At 39.8% G+C, this 18,924-nt stretch overlaps 1 protein-coding gene across 2 annotated transcripts in view; it reads right to left on the bottom strand.

Annotated features, from left to right (window-relative positions):
• Positions 1-1,987: 1,987 nt before the first annotated feature.
• Positions 1,988-18,924, bottom strand: part of LOC139623758 (leucine-rich repeat transmembrane neuronal protein 4-like) — a 45,568-nt gene continuing 28,631 nt past the window's right edge. The window contains exon 3 of one of the 2 annotated variants that reach the window (XM_071482248.1): positions 1,988-5,765. In XM_071482248.1, coding sequence (XP_071338349.1) covers positions 5,544-5,765 — 222 coding nt within the window. In that variant the 3' untranslated portion in view covers positions 1,988-5,543. The remainder of the gene's footprint in view (positions 5,766-18,924) is intronic. The other variant, XM_071482249.1, reaches the window with a different exon arrangement.

An 18,924-nucleotide genomic window follows, 5' to 3' on the forward strand; every position in this document is an offset into this window, starting at 1 on the left:
TTTTTGTGAAGTCCCAAAACAATGATACTGCAGAGAGGATTAGTAGGTTATACAGGGATAAGTGTCCCTTCCCATCAAAGTAATGGCCAAGTCTGAGATATAATTTATAAAATGGAGGCTGGTGTTGTTGAATACAAAAATGTGAGTCACAGAATTTTTCACTTCAAAAGAATCACAGATTAAAGTAACTCAAAATGAGACAAACAGAGTTATGAGTCATTGGGAGCATTAAAAGGTGGCTACACCTTTGACCCTGAAATGTATCAGGAAAGTAGTCGATCGCCTGGTGATTTCAGAGACACTTTAAAAATAAACTAGCAGCACCAGTGTCATAGTGGGCCTGTGAGATGGGAAAGGTAATCTCAAAGTGTGGGCATAGCAGCAGTGTAACTCCCCAGGGAAATCAAGAGCTTTCACAGCTGCCCTGCCCTCCAGCAGTTGCAACACAACTCTAAAATGACAGGCCAACGTGCAAGCCGACGAAGACAGACAGAAACTTGAGTTCGACCTTAAATCGGAATACTTCAGCTACACCATAAACTTGTGGGTAAGACAAAGCCTCATGTTTCCGGATAAATACACTGCTGCCTGAGGTACAGCCGAACACGAAAGTATAAACCTTTTCACCCTGCAAGTTTGAGATGAACCATACATCTGTTGGAGCTTTAAAAGGTAAATATTCCCAGTTGTTTTGTGTTGTGCAAACTGCTCTGCATCCATGAGGGGAATATAGGTTAGAAATTGCCACAAGCAAAAACATCTGGCCTGGTGTTATTGGATTTTGGGTAATTGGAGTAAACAAGTATAGAGTTATTTGTATTATTTGGTTTGGGAAGAACTGCAAAAAGTACATAAAATGAAGAAGCTATCATGAGTTTTTACACTTCCTCTACCCTTTACTTCATTGTGCTTTTATGAGTCTTGTAAATGTAGAGAGCTCCCTTGATGAATCCCACAGAAAATAAGATCACTAGATGAAATCAATGGAACAGAATGAAAGATGAGAGGATTTTAAGCCCACGTAATATAAAGTGTTACATTGTCTGGCTTACTTTGACAGCTCTGAGGAGGGAGAAAATAGCTTGTGTCTGCTTTCCAAGAAGGTGCCAACAGATTGTCAGAAGGACCAATATGTTGTCCAAATAGATAAAATGTCAAGGGAATAATAAACCAAAAAATATCTCCTGCCATTACTCTGACACTTCTCATTTCTGAGAATTAAGCCTGTGATAGAAAAGGATATAATGTCAGTCAGCCTCTGGAAGGAGCATAATGCTTGTTGTTCTGCACTGTGCAGGCATGGATGTGGTCCTTTAAAAAATGATTTTCTCAAATGACCTCTGACATGAAAGTGCATGCACAAAATTGTGAACAGGGGCTTTTTGTTTTCCAGGCTATGGCAGTTGATACTTAATTAAAGGCAGTTGGAATCATTTCAAGGCTTCAGATGATACATTTCTTGATTTGAAAAGTCACCCCAAAATCATTTTGTGACCTGTGAAACCATGGATCAACCCTCCTGCCTTGAAGATATCTTGTACTTCTCTTGTGTGTCTATGAGTCACACGATTGATTTAAGACGTGTTCTGGGTGATAATTATTTTCCTAGTTTGTGGGTAACATAGAGACATAACTGCTCCAGAAGTGGTTATTGATTGAAGTATCATAAGTCATCAGCCTGTTAGTGTAAATGCATGTGAACCGATCAGTCAGAATGCTATTCTGTTGCGTCTGCTGCTCCTCCCTGTCCTGATTCTTTCACCGAAGGCTTTTCTGAACACTTGAGGTGAGTACCGTATATGCAATCTATCAGTGTCGTTAAACTGCTTCCTGTGTGTGGCGACAGTGCAGTAAATCCTCCAGCAGCGTGAATCTGTCATGTGTCAGAGCGCGTTGTCATAAGCAGATATATCTGCTGCACTGCCTTTTTTTTTGCCTTTCACAGAAGAACACCAGGCAGAGCATTTACAAAACGTCTGTTATTGAAGACTCACTGAAAATCTGACATACATGTATGCAGTTGTACACAATCAATGCGTCATTCATTTGTGATTGTGATGTCAGATGACATCATGATGATTTTACACAATCAGCTGTGAAATATTGTTATTACAGCTTGTGTATGATAGACAGTTTTGATAACGACTGTGAAATATGACAGAATACTATTCATCCCTCATCGTACTATGCCCCGCCTCCCAAAGAAATACAAGGAAGGTAAAAAGCAAATATATAATAAATACATCATTTTTTAAAGACAATTTAATTTGTTATGTCACATGTTCAAAACATTTTGTTGTTCAAATCAATATTGTAAAAATCCATCCAGCAACATGTAATTGACCGCTTGCTAAGCCCTGCATCACTTAATTACTGTTGCTCTGCCTGTCAAGCTTTTCGGCTCTATGCAGTTTACCGTAGTAACGAGACCGATTCACTCCTCAACATTCTTGTTTGAATCAATGGGTCCTTGATTTCAGACGATGGTGCACAAAAGACACTTCTCATTTCTAACCAGTGAAAATATATTTCTCAATTTCCCAAATGACAACTGTTGCTCACATATTTCATCACCTGCAGGTAATTAAGGTAGCAAAATTATCCCCATGAATTGGTTGAAAATGCTGTCTCCAGTTGACCTTTCAATGTGTCCAGTTGACTTTTTTGAAAATGAGAAAACATCTTAAATATGAATTTGATGGCTCTATTACAGTGGCCCTAAGAGCACTGCACCGATTATCAGCTCGTGGATGATGACATTTTGCCTGGGACATGTAGCTTTAGCTGCAGCTTTTTAGCACATCATGTAGGCTATATAGTACAGTGGCCCGGAGAGTCCACTGCACTGCAACTTAAGAAAACGCACACAACTAGAAAAAACACGAGATAATTCAGAAAACACCTTTATCAATTGACAAAAAATGTGCCGCAAATACTCACAACACAACCAAAGAGGCGCTGCAAGTACTCACAACACAGTGGAAGTGTTTCCAGGGAACACCAAAAAGTGATGAACTTGGATGGGATGCACTTGTTCAGTGCTTTGGGACTTTTGAAGTTAAAAGCATTAAACAGCAAGTGCACATGGATGTATTTTAATCCATTAATTATAATACATCCATCCAAGTACATCCCAGCTGGGTTCATCCCTTTTTTGTGTCTCCTGGAAACATTGTGTTGTGAATATTTGCAGTGTGTTTGTGAATTTGGTTGTGTTGCATTTGCAGCACATCTGTTGTCAATTTGATGAAGATGTTTTCTGAATTTGCTTGTGTTTTCTCTATTTGCATGTGTTTTCTTATGTTGCAGTGAGCGCTCAGGGTCACCGTACTATATAGCCTACATGATGTGCTAAAAAGCCGAAACTAAAGCTAAAAGCTGCACCCGCTGAGGATCAGTGCAGACTTAGAAATAAAGAAACTCCTCTTGTATTGGAGTGTTAGTCTTTGTCTTAAAGGTATATTAAGTTTAAATTTTTTTACAATTCCTACATAATTTTCTTACACATCTGGAGAGAAACAAGACAACGGTTAGATGTATTCTTTAAAATATGTATTTTTGAACAATATGTTTCACTTTTAATTTTACCAGAGAAAAGGATTTTCATAGGAGTGCTTGTTGAACATAGCGCTCTCTCCGGTAGGAAGTTTGCTAGGGGTTGCTGGAGTGCAAATGTCCCCAAATCCAACAGCAGAACAGGAGCAGGACAGAGCTGCTCACATTACCCTACACCTATGTATTAGTATTGGTGACCAGCTTTCATGCAGTGGGGAAATACCTCGCAGTGGATGTGCTGATTATGAAGAGTGGTTTCTGTGTCATGTAACCCTGCAAAATCTAGTTAAGTAATAAAATGCTCCTTGGCCTCAGAAGCAGGACAGTTACTGCTGTAGATAGTAAGCTAGTTAGCCGGGCATGCTAACATTTGCAACTTACATTAGAGCACACTAACTTAAATTTTAATTTATGTTTTACACTTATGCTCTTGTTTTATGGTTTGGGACTAAATAAAAGACTAAATAAAAAGATTCAGCCTGTTACAGCTCCATGCACAATGTTTCTACAAGCTTGACAGGCCTGCTGTGTCTATTTATGGTTGCCAAACTATGACTGGACAATTGCTGTTCAGGGGACTGGTTTAGCTAGCGGTCAATTCATAGTTGACAAATGTTCCAATTTTACCTTATTTAGCTTTCACCAACTTTTCATTCTCAATGTATGCGTGTGAAGAACATGAAGCTGTTGTCTATTGATATCCAGGACTTGTACTGTTTGGACACAAGTTTGCGTTCCTGGAACAAAAGGCCTTGAGCCGAGTTTACTATATTACGTCAGATAACCGTCACACACAGTCACAATAAGAGAAAAAAGGAAGTGGAAGTTACCATCAGGGTCTTGATCACTGTGGCAAAAACCAGACAAACATCATTATTATACAGTCTTGCCTTCAGCGCTGTGCTCTTAAGTCTCTTCAGCCACCTACACAGCTGTCTAAATACAGCAGACAGTCATTTGGGTTGAGACCACTGTTCTTGATGAATGATACTGTTACTGGTCATTTACCACAGTTTATTTACCATATATTATAATATAACATCTTGTAAAAAGCACACACATGTAGATATATGAGTGTACAATCAGATAATTGGTTGAAGAACACATTTTGAAAATAAAAACCATTAACTACAAGGGTGATGTAAATGGTTGAGGAAAAGCAAATATCTGAAGGTTCCAGTGCAAGATCTGTACTCTGTGTTTATTTTCCATTTTTTCGTTTTTCAGCTTGATTAAATTAATTATAATGTGATCCACATCACAAATCATTAAAGAAATCAAAAGTCACCATGTAAATTATATATACTGCCGGCGAGATGTGTAGGCTGTACATTTTATTTGACAATTACTGTCCATTATTTTCTAACTTGTGTCTCTTGTCTTGGGTAATTTCATTTGAGTGGCCCGAGATGAAAGATGCTACAGGGACTTGAGTCAGGGAGAGACCTCTGACTGACAGAGTGAGCAGAAAAAGCAGAAGAAAACGTTTTAGCTCGGCTGATCTTTCATTTGTTCTGCTACTCATTTGCTTATCATGCTGTTTCCCTGCTCTGTTTATAGCATTTTGCATTTGATTGCTTCACCTGACACGGCCGGGGGGGGGGAATCACAGATTAGGAGAAGTCGAGGAAATATGTTTTATAAGATTAATAAATCATTAAATTACTATCCATAATACTCCTCAAGAGGCAAAGCATAACGTGGAAAGTCATGCTGCTGTTCAGCCTCCTTCCTAATTGAGGACATTGAGGGTCAGGTAGGTCAGAAGCTTACTAATCAATACTGCTGCACCCCTTTATTTCCACTGAGAAATATTCATTTTCATTACCCTGGTTCCAGGATGCTCTGCAGTAGATTAATTGTCTCCTTTGCTTCTTTACCAGTCCCAGCTCCCTCCCACACAGCCTTGTGTTTCATTTGAGTGGTCCACTGATTCTGTGCAGCAGACATAAAGTATTTTGGACAAAGAGCCTCACAGTGTGCACAGCTCACTGGTGGAGGGAGTGGGTCTGGGGGCAAGGCAGCACAGGCTTGGAGGGAACAGCAGCAGCCATTAGGCCCGGGTGGTACCCGGCTGGCCTTGGACCTCCCAGTGCCTGAGTTTGGGGCTCCATGCCCACGTTGAGGTGCAGTGACAGGTGGGCATGACAGTAATCCAGAACCGACTGCTCACACCTGTACAACGTCAGAGCACTCAGCTGCCGTGGTATCTAGACAGAAACAGAAAGCAGAACAGGGAAGAAGAGAGAAAAAGAGAAGCACATGTAAGCCCTCTGAGTGTGCCAAAGACGCCTCTGTTTCAACATTTTATCTGCTCTCAGAATATTTGGAATTGACTTAATTTACTTCATGCAGTTGTGGCACAGCACTGTCATTAATGTAGCCTTGGCCGGTGATACAGTGCGTGCCCTAAGACCTGAAATCTGTGGTGCTCAAACACCCACTTTCTGCTAGAGTGATTTATATGCAAGATGAAAGCCTTAAGCAAGAGTGCACACATATTTTCTGCCCTCTTTTAAATGGAGTCAAGGCTCCATTTAGAAGAGAGTGCTTATTACATTACAAGCACTTTGCTGATTCGAAGACCCCTCTTAGTTTTACGTGCTAGTGTGGTCTGAATTATGTCAATTAAATGGGATAAAGTCTGTGTGATATTGATATTAATATCCTAATGTCTATTAAGGCTTTCACACAAAATATGGATGCACTCATGCATCTCGAAATGCAGGAAGCAACATAATACAGTGTATCGAAACATTCATATAGGACAGAACACAGAACACATGCAGTGCTTGAATGCATGAAAGTCAACTTCTCTCAGTTTTGATGCTCATCTCCTTATAGAGATACAGAGTGCTGTAATATGAGCTGGGAGCAGAACATGTATTGTAAAATATGTTGTGTTGGATTATTTTATTGGATCACAAAAGGATTTACTTAAAGCTGATTTGATGCAGAAATGTCCTTTGGATGAGTTTTGTCTTTATCTAGTTAGGTCAAGTTTCACAGCGCTGTCACCATTCACACCCTGAAATTTAAAATCACAGCTCTCAAAAGGTTATGTTTTCCTTCCCGGAAACAACCCAACAGTGTTTGTTCTCAGCTATAACAGAAAGATTAGTTGAAAACACTCTACATTGTGACTATTGTCTAATTCAACAACTAAGCTTTGCACACGCACTTCAGAGGACTTAATAAAAAATTCATTCAACAATGCTCTGAATACAAAATGAGATAAATAGGGGGGTGACGGGGGTCTGGATCTGGGAGTTCTCTGTACAAAGCATCAAGGGGAGAGGCTACATTGTGGACTTGTTTCCTCCAGTTATTGCAATATAAAAAGTCAAACATACAAGTGGTGAATTCAATATAAATTTTGCTGGTTGACTGGCTGAACCAATGCCCCTCTCTTCCTCTGCGTAGAGCAACAGTTGACAGAGCACCTATAACCTTTGTCTTTTCAACATTTCTTGCCTCCTCTAACCTCTACATTACCAGTTTATCTCAGCTGAAATCCAAAAACACCACAGAGTAAACTGAGCCGCAGTTACTGGGAAATAAAAGGCTTTTTTTTGCCCATTGCTGCTAAGCTCTGGGGATCTCTGCAGAAATGCACCTTTAGAGAGGTATAGATCTATTATTATATAGGTCTTCTCACTGTAAACAGTATGAATAGTCCAGATGGCATAAAAAGACTTATAATAAAAAACTGCTTATGACCTGATGGAATCATATAGTCTTTGTTTGGGACTAAAATAGCATTTTTGTTTTTCAAAATAGTCAAAAGGGAAAGTAAAATAGTTTAAAATTGCAATGCAAAGCTTTGAGAGTGACTGCTTGTTTGTGGTGTCAAGTTATATCTGTTGTGCTTCAAACATATGCTGCATCCTGCCTACCATCACTGTGCAGATTGATTTCACCTTCTTCAAGAACCTGACAAAAGTCAGTCTGCGTCAAACACATCAACGTCAAGGTTTTTGTGTCCGTTTGTGCCCATTCTAGACTCACAGAAGTACAAGGTACTTTTTGTATGTAGTACACATTTACCGGAACATTTACAAGTGACATGGCAGAGATTCCAAATTGTGCCAATGTCAAACACATTTCTCTGCTCGCCCAGGAGCGACAGTGTGATGCAACATGTGTGGTAATGCCTTGGCTTGGAGTGAGTGCTGTAACATTGTGACATCTCCAACCAAGAAGTGGATGCACGGAAAACTCATTTCCGAAAATGCATGCAATTTTTTTGGTTCGTTTGACATAGATTTTATGCTACTTCAATGAAAAAAAGCATACATGTATAAAGTTACACACAAATATACACACATATTGCCCCCAGGAAGTTTGGTGGGGAAGTTGGTTAAAAAAAACACACACACACACACACACACACACACACAGACACACACACACACACACACACACACACTGTATCGCGACCTTTTTCTTTTTTTATCGCCTCCTCCTCAAACACTTTAGTCAGTTTCAGCCTTTTCCTGCATTGCGTGTAACTGTCACCTAGAGTAGCTTACATAAAATGCACTCTCAGCCTGCAGTTCACTAAGTTACACTCACATTTTTTATTCACATGAAGCCGCTTACCATGAAATAAACTATAATTTCTATTTCACGGGGTCTTTAATTTTTGCAGGGCCTCTTACAGCTGAGAGAAGGGTATCTGCGGCTCTTAAATGTTGGAAAGTAGAACTGAAACAGAAACACTTGAGCCCAGATGACTTGCTCCAGATCAACCCTCTAAAGCCACACTTCACAAATACTACACAATTCATGATATGAATTCATGGTGTGGGTGTCCCACAGACACCACGGAGTCACACAGAGACAGAAACATCACTGAATTTGTAACTCTTCAGCACTTGTCATTGAGAATGGGTCTCAGGGAAACAGTCAGTGATGTGGGATATAAAACAGCAGGTGGTGAACGTTGGGTTTTCACACTTACAGTATGAATTGTTAAATTGTAAATGCTTTAAGTACTGAGAGTGCTTTACACTACATTCACCTATTCGCTCACACATCCATACAGCACTTTTTCTATACGTACAGTGATTTTTTATCACACTGATGATACATTGAGGGCCAATCGGGGTTCAATATCTTGCCCAAGGACACATGTGGACTGGGATTGAACCGCTGACCTTTGGATTAGTGGAAAACCTGCGCAACCTCCTCCACAGCCACCTAATGACATTGAATGTCCTGTGCTCTACTGTATATATTGGCATACTTTCATATAGGCCTACGCTATTTAACAAGAATAAGCAGGTGATCAGTTACAGGTATTTTGTAGTACTCCAACACTTTCATGTTACAAAATAATTAATGTAGAATATATTTCACTGGCCAGCACAGCCAGTCTCACTGAATTACAGCAAAAAGTGTTTTTTTTTTTTTTTTTTTGCTGGAGTCTTCTGCACCCTGTTGTGTCACCAGACTAAATCCATTGAATTTTCACCAATGGCGTGATGTCAAGGCAAGCAAGGCAGTTAAAGCTAAAAACAGACAACTAGAACATAGTAGAAGTAGAAGTGATATCTCTTCTTTTATCTGATCTCAGATACCGTTCTGACCCATGAAGGATCTGAAGTTGCCCGTGTACATTCATCTCTTACTGTTCACTTGCGCCAGCAGTATGCAATTGTCTCTGGGAGCTAGCTTGCCTTCCAGCTGTTGTGTCTATCATTTCTGTCTTTTTTGTGGGCATGACTGTGTCCCGTTGACAAAGGCTGTAATTTGTCAAGCGTAGAGGAGAGCAGTAGTTTTTGGAAGTTTGCGCATATAGGATAATCCTAGGATCTTTGATGGGTGACTAACGATAGCCAAAGTGTGTTTGTCAAGCTGTCCTTGCCTCAGCTTTCACCATTCTGGCTGGTGAGGCTGGCGGCTGCAGCAGAGAGAAAGAAGTTTGTAGTCTAGCTGTGAAAAAAGCAGTGCAATGTCTCCTCTGTGCTTTTCAACTGCAGTCAGGATTAGTGATTCGCAGATCGCAGTTATGCCCATGGGCTCTGTGGTCAATCTGCGGACTGGGCCAGCCGAGTCATAAAAATTAACAATCTGATTAACAGCAGATGGGTTGCAGGTGGGGTGGCATAGTGGTGCAGAAACCTGGAGTTTCAGTGTGGAGTTTGCATGTTCTCTCTGTGTTGGTACTCTGCACATTAGGTTAATTGGAGATTCTAAATTGCCCGTAGGTGTGACTGGTTGTTTGTCTCTATATGTCAGCCCTAGGATAGACTGGTGACCTCTCCAGGGTGTACCCCGCCCTCGCTCATTGTCTGCTGTCCCCCTACGACCCTATAAGGATAAGTGGTATAGCTAATGGACGGATGGATGAGTTGCAGGTGGGTGAAATTATATATAATGTATGAGGAAAATATTAATTACATTCTCTAAAATGTGAATATAGTTTAAGCCTAATTTTTCGTCAGGCACAAATTAGACTTGTGTTTGGACTGCTGATCTTGTTATTATTTATTGTTTATTTTGGGCAGTGGCCAAATGTTAGCTTTTGAATTGTTTGTGTACAGGAAGTAGCAGCGACATTCAGAGTTGTAGTTTGAATGGATTAAAAATGCCATTTTCATTTTACCAAAACAGAGGAAGGAACTTTACTTTAAATAAATGTTTCATTATTTAAAACCAACCTATTTTAGTGTAATAGGTTACTGTATCATCACACTTATCATCCCATACAGAAATAATGGTAACGTGTGATTGGGTGCGGGTCCCTATATTGGGAAAAAGATTTGATTGTTTGGGTGGCAGGTAGCGGTTATTCATACATGTGGACTCAGATTACATCAGAGCCGATCCGAGCATCACTAGTCCAGGAAATGTTAACAATATTGAGGAAGGAAAGTGCAGGATTTTGCTTTGTCACTGGTGTTAGTTCAAAGGAATAATCCTAATCCCCCTTCAGCCAGGAAGGAGTGCAGAAAGGTGAAGATGTCCAGACAGACTACAGCAAGATGCAGGAGAGAGACAGGCACAAAATCATGAGACAGGACAGGCCCTGAATTTAAGAGATTTATTAGCCCTTCTACTACTGGAATGACAAGGTATGTTTTCGTCAGGGCCATTTTTCTCATTGGTGTAGTAAACAGCTGAATAACACACAGAGATGGTGGGTTTTGAAAGGGGAGGTTGGGGTGGGGAAAGGGTGTAGATGCCTGTTGCTGATTTCCATGCAGAAGTAAAGTTGGTCTCAATGCAGCCTACGAGTTTTTTTCACTCTAGATATGAGAGACAATCCACAAATGACTAAAATAAAAACTGTCAAAACAAAGTAAATTAACTTAATGTCATCTCTCTTAATAAGTGTCCCCATGCAGTCTAGAGTCATTATATTTGGATAAATGTTATTTTATGTATTTACAGCCACATCACAGGTCAACAAAACATTACGCTGCCATTTAAACATGTTCCACTCACACTGAGCAGATACAGTCTTTTCTCTGTTTCCTTTCAGCAAGAAAAAAGAAAAAGAAAACTCTACATTTGTGAAGCAGTAAACTTAAAACAAGATCAGTTTCATGTCTTAGCACAGAAGAAAAGGGGGGAAAAAGCCTTTTTGCCAACCAAGCAGACAGAGCATTCAGGTTTAATCAGGAATATTGGGGAAATGCTGGCTGTTATGGTTGGAGCTCTTAGAGAGGTGAGTCATGGGCTAGCATAGCTTGGACAGCCGCCAACAGAGCTGCTTAAGGCTGCACGCTGCATACAGTCGGATTTTGCATGAGGCATGATCACCATCTCTCCTCAAGTTTAATGGCTCAGGAAGTCTTTTCCAATCTAGTTGTGCACTACACAACCGGATAAATGTAAAATGAATTCACATCTCTTGATTACAATAGCTATCTAAGGCTTGTTTCCTCTTGACAAGTGTACGTTGTTATTCAGTGAGTCACTGGCCACTGGCCAAGGTATTAAAGCAAGCATCTGGCATCAACCCAATCTAGTCTTCACTTTATATATTAACTGTTTAAACTGCAGCTCAACCTATTTACCCTGAGGTGAATTTAAAGAGAAGAGAATACATTTAATGTTCTGCTCAAAGTCTGTTACCTGTGGAAACGACACCACTATTTCAGGAGCTCTGTGGCATGTTAATATTGTGAAATAAATATCTCAGGTTAATACATCCCATTCAATTTTATGATATGTTTTTGTTTTTTTGCTGCATCTTCCTCTAAGCTACCATGACACACTGTTTATCACTGAAAACATATGGAGTATAAAGTGTTAAGAAATTATCTTCTCAGTTGGTCTAGGAATAGTCTGGGCTTTAAGTGGCTACAGCTGCAATTTTTATTATTTCTTCAGTTGTTTTATTTCATTTTAGTTTAGCTGCTTGTGTGTTGATGACACAAAAAGTGAAGTGGCTGACGCTGTGATAAAAAAAGAGAAAACATAAAACATATAAATGACAAAAATAAAAAAAAGACACATGGAGATTGTGCAAAAGACAAGTCAAGGAAAACAGATAAGAATGGGCCTCATGCAGAGACAGAGATCACAGGGATCGTGTGGTTTTCATACACTTTCTAGTTTGCCCCCTGCAAAACATCAGCACTGAAATCCTCACCTCAGGTTATACAACAAATTATTCACTACCACTTCTAGTGACCATTTCAGCTCAAGAAATGTTGGTCTGTGTAGCACACACCAAGTCGTTTTGTGATGTTGACATTTCACAGAATTTCTAAATCCTGCCAACTGCTTAGATACTCACAAAAACATTTCACATTTTGGGTATACACTTTCTGTCTTAACGAGCATTAGATAAGAAGACTGATACCACTCTCATGTCTGTGTGGTAAATCCGCCTCTAAATATAAGTTATTCCATGTGTTGTTGGCAAGCTAGCTTCGCATTTATCTTATCACAAAGACTAGAAACTGGGGGAAAAATTCACCTAACTATCACTATCACTATCACCTAACAACAAAACGTAACTATGGTTCACAATAACCTGCTGCACAAACGACCTATGGGCACGTTTTTACAGGAGGGCAGTCTCCCATATTTACAGTACAGATAAGAGAATGAAATCCTTTAAAAGAAAAATATTTAGAAGAGAGGGCCTGGCTCTATGTAACGCCCTTAAATCAAAAACTTTCAAATGTTACATAAATCTATCTCTCTGGCAAATGCAGCTTTTTATAACAAAAGGCACAGTTCTTCAGTAAAGCACTCCACTGACCCACTCTAAAGCACTTTACTGCAGATTTAGAAGAGGACAATGATATAAACTCCTGTGACACAGCACACAGCAATTAATTCTAATTCCCAAGCTATTAGCTTTGGATTGCTAATAAAAACATTCACATAGGTGGTCCCCCTTTGCACCGCTCTGAATGTAGGTCAAGCTGCAGATAAATGATTCCCAATTAGGTGATAGGCAGCTGCACCATGCCAGCATGCCTCAGACTGGCACGGGCGGCATGAGCTCTCATTGGCATATTAACAACATCCTCCGCCCGAGCTGTGCTGCTGCTCTCTGTCAGCTGGATAATTCACTCAGTGGTCAACGCTGCGGTGGGAGAGCACAGACAAGCCTCCATTATCATCGCTGTCTATTAGGCTACACACCCATGGATGCTGAATGGCATGCTAATGGCCACAAGACCTCCTTCCCTGATTGTTGCTTAGCATGGATAAATTGAAAAATGATTTCAGGGTGAGTGGCACAGACATGAAGCTGATAACAAGTGGTCAGCAAAGTTAATTAAGCGGCACATACTGTATTGTGGGTGCTGTACACATTAAGACTGTGGATTGTACATGTTCATTATTATTACCGTTATAAATGTGTATGAAAAGCCAGGATGGATTTTCTCTTGCAGAATAAAACACAATATTTAATAAATCAGGCGACAAATGTTGTAGACAGCAGACCATTAGCACACTCCCAGTGAGGATTAAGAAGTAATCAGGAGAGAAAAAACTGACATTCATCTGAAAGGCATAGGAAAGTTTACATTGTAATATTGCATGTGCTGGAATTCCAGAAAGATCATCTTTTGCTGACTTTAATATTCACCATGTAATTACATTTCTATTTGAAAAGCGTTTCGCATTTGTCAAAATAACCATAATCCCTCAGATGTGGGGATTTATCTTCTCCTAATGCTGCTCATCCCATTTTCTGCTCATCAATGTTGGCAATGCATGCTGAGATTTACTGTTATTTCCTGGATGGACAATTTATGAGTCACTACATAGTCTTTTCTGATGTATGTTGATATAAGTAACCTGAATACAGAAGCCAAGAAATATAGATGCATATATTAATCCATACTGAATGGGAGGCATACAGTAAGAAGATGTGTGTGCTACAGTGTTTGGTTCAGTCTCGCTCACTGACTGTTTTTCTCTCTCTTTACACACCCACACACTTTCCTGAACACACACACACACACACACACACACACACACACACACACACACACACACACACACACACACACACACACATTTTGTGATGCGGCTTGTCAAAACAACCATTAAATGGCTCAATCCTGAAAAATCAGAAATGTGTTGCTTCTGAGGTCACAGTTGTTTCCTTGTAACCATGATGGTATCATGCAGTAGTGTAATGTTCTGTCATTTTTATTCAAAGCTTCATAGGTAATTCATGTAAAAAACATTGCATTATTTTGCTCTTTAACTTGCATTACACTGAGAACTAAATATAGCTGTCCTTGATGCAATGCTGCTAATCTTTATAACAAGAAAAATAAATCTACAGCATAGGCTTTTTTTTCATTCAGATAGGGAACTAAAGTAATCTCATTTGATTGTATGCCAGATGTTGGACCATAATGCCCACAGTGTACAACATGTAACATGAAGTTTGAGCTGGGATTTGTATGTATGACTGCTACAAGCCACTGCTCGTATTATTTATTGGACCTTCATTTCATACACTAATTCTGATTTAATGTGGAAAATGTAATTTAATTTTAATTTGTAATATTATTTCTTATTATGGCCTTGGACTGTTGAAGAAAATATTTTGAACCGTTTTCCTCCAAAGCGAGAATCCAGAGCGACCAACACTCGACCATAGACATTATCATAATGTTCTAGTGCTGTCCACGGGTAAATCTCAGAAAATGTCACAGCTAGTCGGGCTGAACAAACTCCTGACTATCGACTCAACAGACAGCAACGAGCTGCTTCTGGCAGTTAAAATAAACTTAAAGCTGCTATGATAAATATTTTTATATTAATTCTGAACCCACAGATAATTATCACCAGATTCTGCAGTTCTCCCCTCAGCTCTATGTAGCTTTTCAGCAGCTTTTAGTTAACTGTTTTGGTTTTATGCCTTGTAAAGTTAGTGTTTAGGTGCACGCTCACAGCTCTCATCGCATAATTTACCATCACAGCAGGCAGCTGTGAAAAGAAAAAAAAAGCTGAGGTCTAATATTTTCCTCAGGAGTTGTTAGAACAGTGAGTATTACACTTACACTTGCCAGGTGGCCAGGAACACAACTCCAAACAATTGCTAATGTTGCTTTGTATCTGCCTGTTGTGTAAATTAGCAACTGTTTGCTAACAAGTTAGCCATATCACTGTTGTTTCTATTAAACCCAAAAAAAACTGTTATAGCAGGTTTGATATAAACAGATTCTGTTAACTTGTTAATTGCTTTTTAGGCTCACAGAGGGATATGGAGCCTGTCCCAGCATGCATTGGATGCAAGACAAGGACAGGTTAACAGTCCATCAAAATACAAGCACATTTTAGAGAAGTAACAAAAATATATTTAAAAAGGACGACAGATCACTAATTCTCGACAATTTATATGTAAGATATGTCTTGGACTCACCAAAAGAAGGGCGGCTTGTTGAGAGTGACATAGTCACTTACACTAAAAGAAAGACTTAAAGGAATTCAGTGCACCAGCGCCAAAGCTATTTCATTCTCTAATGGATGTCTGGAGTTTATCAGCCTTGCTTTGTCCAGATGAGATACCGCGCTAATGTTGCAAATCACAGATAATTTAGTAAGTCCAAAAAAGATATGAAACACAAGACTGACAGACGTGCCTTCAATGGATATGGGAATAATACAATCACCTTGGTTCAAATTGAAAGCTCATTGACTGGTTGGCTGATTGCTTCAGAAAAGGGGCATATTTTGTGTATTAGGAAGATTTTACAGCTAGTTACTAAACACAGTCTCTGAAGTTGGGATCTGTCGTCCCTTATTTGAAACATCTTAAATCTGAGTGAATATGCTCAAAAGCATGTACTCCAGGAAATCAGAGATAAGGCAATTTGCTCACAGCTTATACAAACAGTCCAATTAAGTGACGGTATTTCTTAGTAAGTTTGCAGAGCTCGGCCATAACTAAAAATTATGTGAAAAGGAAGGGTGAAAGTTTGGGGCAGGGGTTAATTTGGGGGAGAACTTAAAGGTTGGGGTTTAGGATTAAAACATAGTTGGGATAAACCTAAACTTTTTGGGGCTATGTCTATGTCTGACTCAAGAGACACTGCTATAAACCTCCTGTTGGCTTTTTCACAATTACATTCTGTTTCCCTCCACTCTATTTTCCAGTCTCTGTTGCAATTGTGAGAGAAACGAAAACACGAAGCAGTCAAGCTAACAAGCTATCCACTAATTTACAAAAAAATACCTGAATTGTGCATAAGGCAGGTAATTAGTCATGTGCAAACTGTTCCCTGGTTATGTTTCCCCTCCAGTGCTATATTTAGAGGATGAAGACTGTACAAAAAGCTCTGCATTTGAGGATTTGGATTATTTTAAGAAATCCACGTAACTCAGGACATTTTACATGTACCAGAAATCAGAGGACTCAGTCTATGATTGCAGGACCTTCAAGATGGGATGTGGGTTTACCACTCAGTGCTGTGCCTGTTCTAAATGGGCCTGTAGGTAGGGGCTGATTGCTCGTCCTGTGTTAATCCAGCTTGCAACTTTCTTGAGAGCATCATTCAAATAACTTCACTCTGGACACTGCACTTCATTGAGTCCTGAGCAATACACCCTGCAGTGTGTATGGTCAGCTGATCTCCGTTGTACTGCCGGACTTGGTGGCTCCACTTTGCTCCGATAGCGTCTGGGTGATGGTGTAGGAAGTGCCGCTGCAGTTGAGTTCTGCCTTTCTTAAAACCCTGGCATGTGTGTGCTGTAAATGATCTGCTGCTCATCCAAAAAAAAAAATTCACAGGCAGCACTGCACTTGCTTCGGTCCTCAGCAATACACCCACCAAGTTTGAGGTCAAATGAGATGAGCTGTTTTCAAGAAAATCGAAATGCAGACACACAGATGGACAGAAAGTCCTCCATTTATAGTTAGATTATCAGTTACTGGAACCACAAAATCAAAATTTGGGAGAACTGTGTGGTGTAAATGTTATGCTGCCTCTTGTGATGCACATCATGATTTTCCACGAGATTGACAGCTGCCCTCTTTTCTCTCTCCTGTCTACAATTCTACTCTTCTTGTTTCTAAATCTATTCAATAATCATTATTTATACTTCTGCTACTCACTGGGTGTTAGATTCGTCTCACTCTGAGTTGTTTGTTAGTAGCTTGTTTCCCGCTCTGTTAGCTTAGCTTAGCTTATCAAATTAGCCTCTAATTCCTTACAGTTAATGCTACCTCATCCGGACAATGAATTAGTGCTTCATCTGCCAGTAGCTTTACTGATCGGCCTACTACTGACAACTCCCACCTCAACAAGGCACTCACAGTTGGTTTCCTAAACATCAGATCACTTATCAGCATTACTGATAAACCGCTTGATACAGCATGGCTTAAACCAAATATTATCTTACCTCTTAATGAAGCTTCCCCACCTGATTACGCTAATGCACATGCTGCTCGAGCTACAGTGTAAGGCGGGGGTGTGGCTGGCTGGCACTGGCTCTGGCTCTGGTGAGTTAAACACAGCTCTATCTATAGTCTTTTGGACTCACTACTAAATTAATCAGTCACAATTTATTTAATCCCAGATTTCTTTTTGACACTCCAAACTGACTCAAAAGTAGCCGTCTCTTCTCTGCAGTAAAATAGATGAGATTTAATATAAAATCAAAATCAAAATCTTCCTCTCCAGCTTCTTCTGCAGAACCCGCTGAGCATTATGTTGAGTCCTGGATAGTTTCTGCTGAGATTATATCTCCTGAATTATTGTCTAAGATGGTGTTGGATTCTAAACCCACCACCTGCCTCCTGTACCCTCTACCAGCTAAATTCTCCAAAGAGAATTAATTTAATTGTCTGGGTGTGCATACATTACTCTGTGAGAACGACAGAAAGTATTTTTGCTATACAAATACATTTTATGATGATGCTAAAACAAAATTGGTACCTCAAATAAAGCATTAATTATTTACATTTAATAATCAGAGCATTCGCAGTCACTGAAAATCAGCAAGGCGCACAGAAACAGTTTATGTTTATGGCTTTTCTGTCTCTGTCTCGTGTTGACTGTCTAATAAGTTCTATTTACAACCATGTAAAGCAGCAGGTGAAGAGACCAAACTAAGTGACATGCCCTGTCTGTCTATAGATCTCCTCCGCTCTGTTTAATCACAGCACGGCACCTACACACAACAAGCAGCACTGCAGTGAAAATCAGATGGTCGCAGTGTGTGTATGTGTGTGTGTGTGTGTGTGTGTGTGTGTGTGTGTGTGTGTGTGTGCCCGTCAGTGTATATACAGTTATATATGTGAAACTATGGCAGGGCAAATTAAACTAGCATCAAAGTAGCATCAAATAGGCAAGATGCCTGAATAAATAGCTACTTCTCGTCTGTTGATGAACAGAGCAAAAAAAAAAAGTGTTACCTGTTGGGATTCACGGGATTTACTGAAAAAGCTGACTTTCTCAAGCAGAAAAGAAGTTAGGTTTAATCCATGCCACAACCTGAGAGCTCAGAATGGATGCAACATGAGAACCATTTTGGCTACTGATGTATAACTAAACAGTGTTGCTGAGGAATTTTCATTACTGTTGTCACTGTCAAATATGTTCTTGAAAGAAAAGTGACCCTCCTCAGGTTGAACTGCATTAATTCAGTGTTAAAAGTGGAAATAATACATTTTGCATTTCAGAGGAGTTGACAGATAAAGTTTATACACTGTGCTAAACCATCTCCTATTAATGTCACAGTGGAGGACCCAGGATGTTGACGTACCATTGCTCCATCCACCACAGCACAGGCTTTTCACTCCTGTCCAGTTTCCATGGTGATAACTCTAGAGAATGGGCTGTACGTCCAACTCTTGATGCTGTATGCTGCATGATATTTTATGTGCTCTGTCATTATGTGAATATCCCCTTTAATTTCCAATCTGATATTAAA

Source organism: Trachinotus anak, unplaced genomic scaffold, assembly GCF_046630095.1.
Source record: "Trachinotus anak isolate AG129_WGS33_773 ecotype Australia unplaced genomic scaffold, CSIRO_AGI_Tana_v1 ptg000008l, whole genome shotgun sequence".
Taxonomy (NCBI): Eukaryota; Metazoa; Chordata; class Actinopteri; order Carangiformes; family Carangidae; genus Trachinotus; species Trachinotus anak.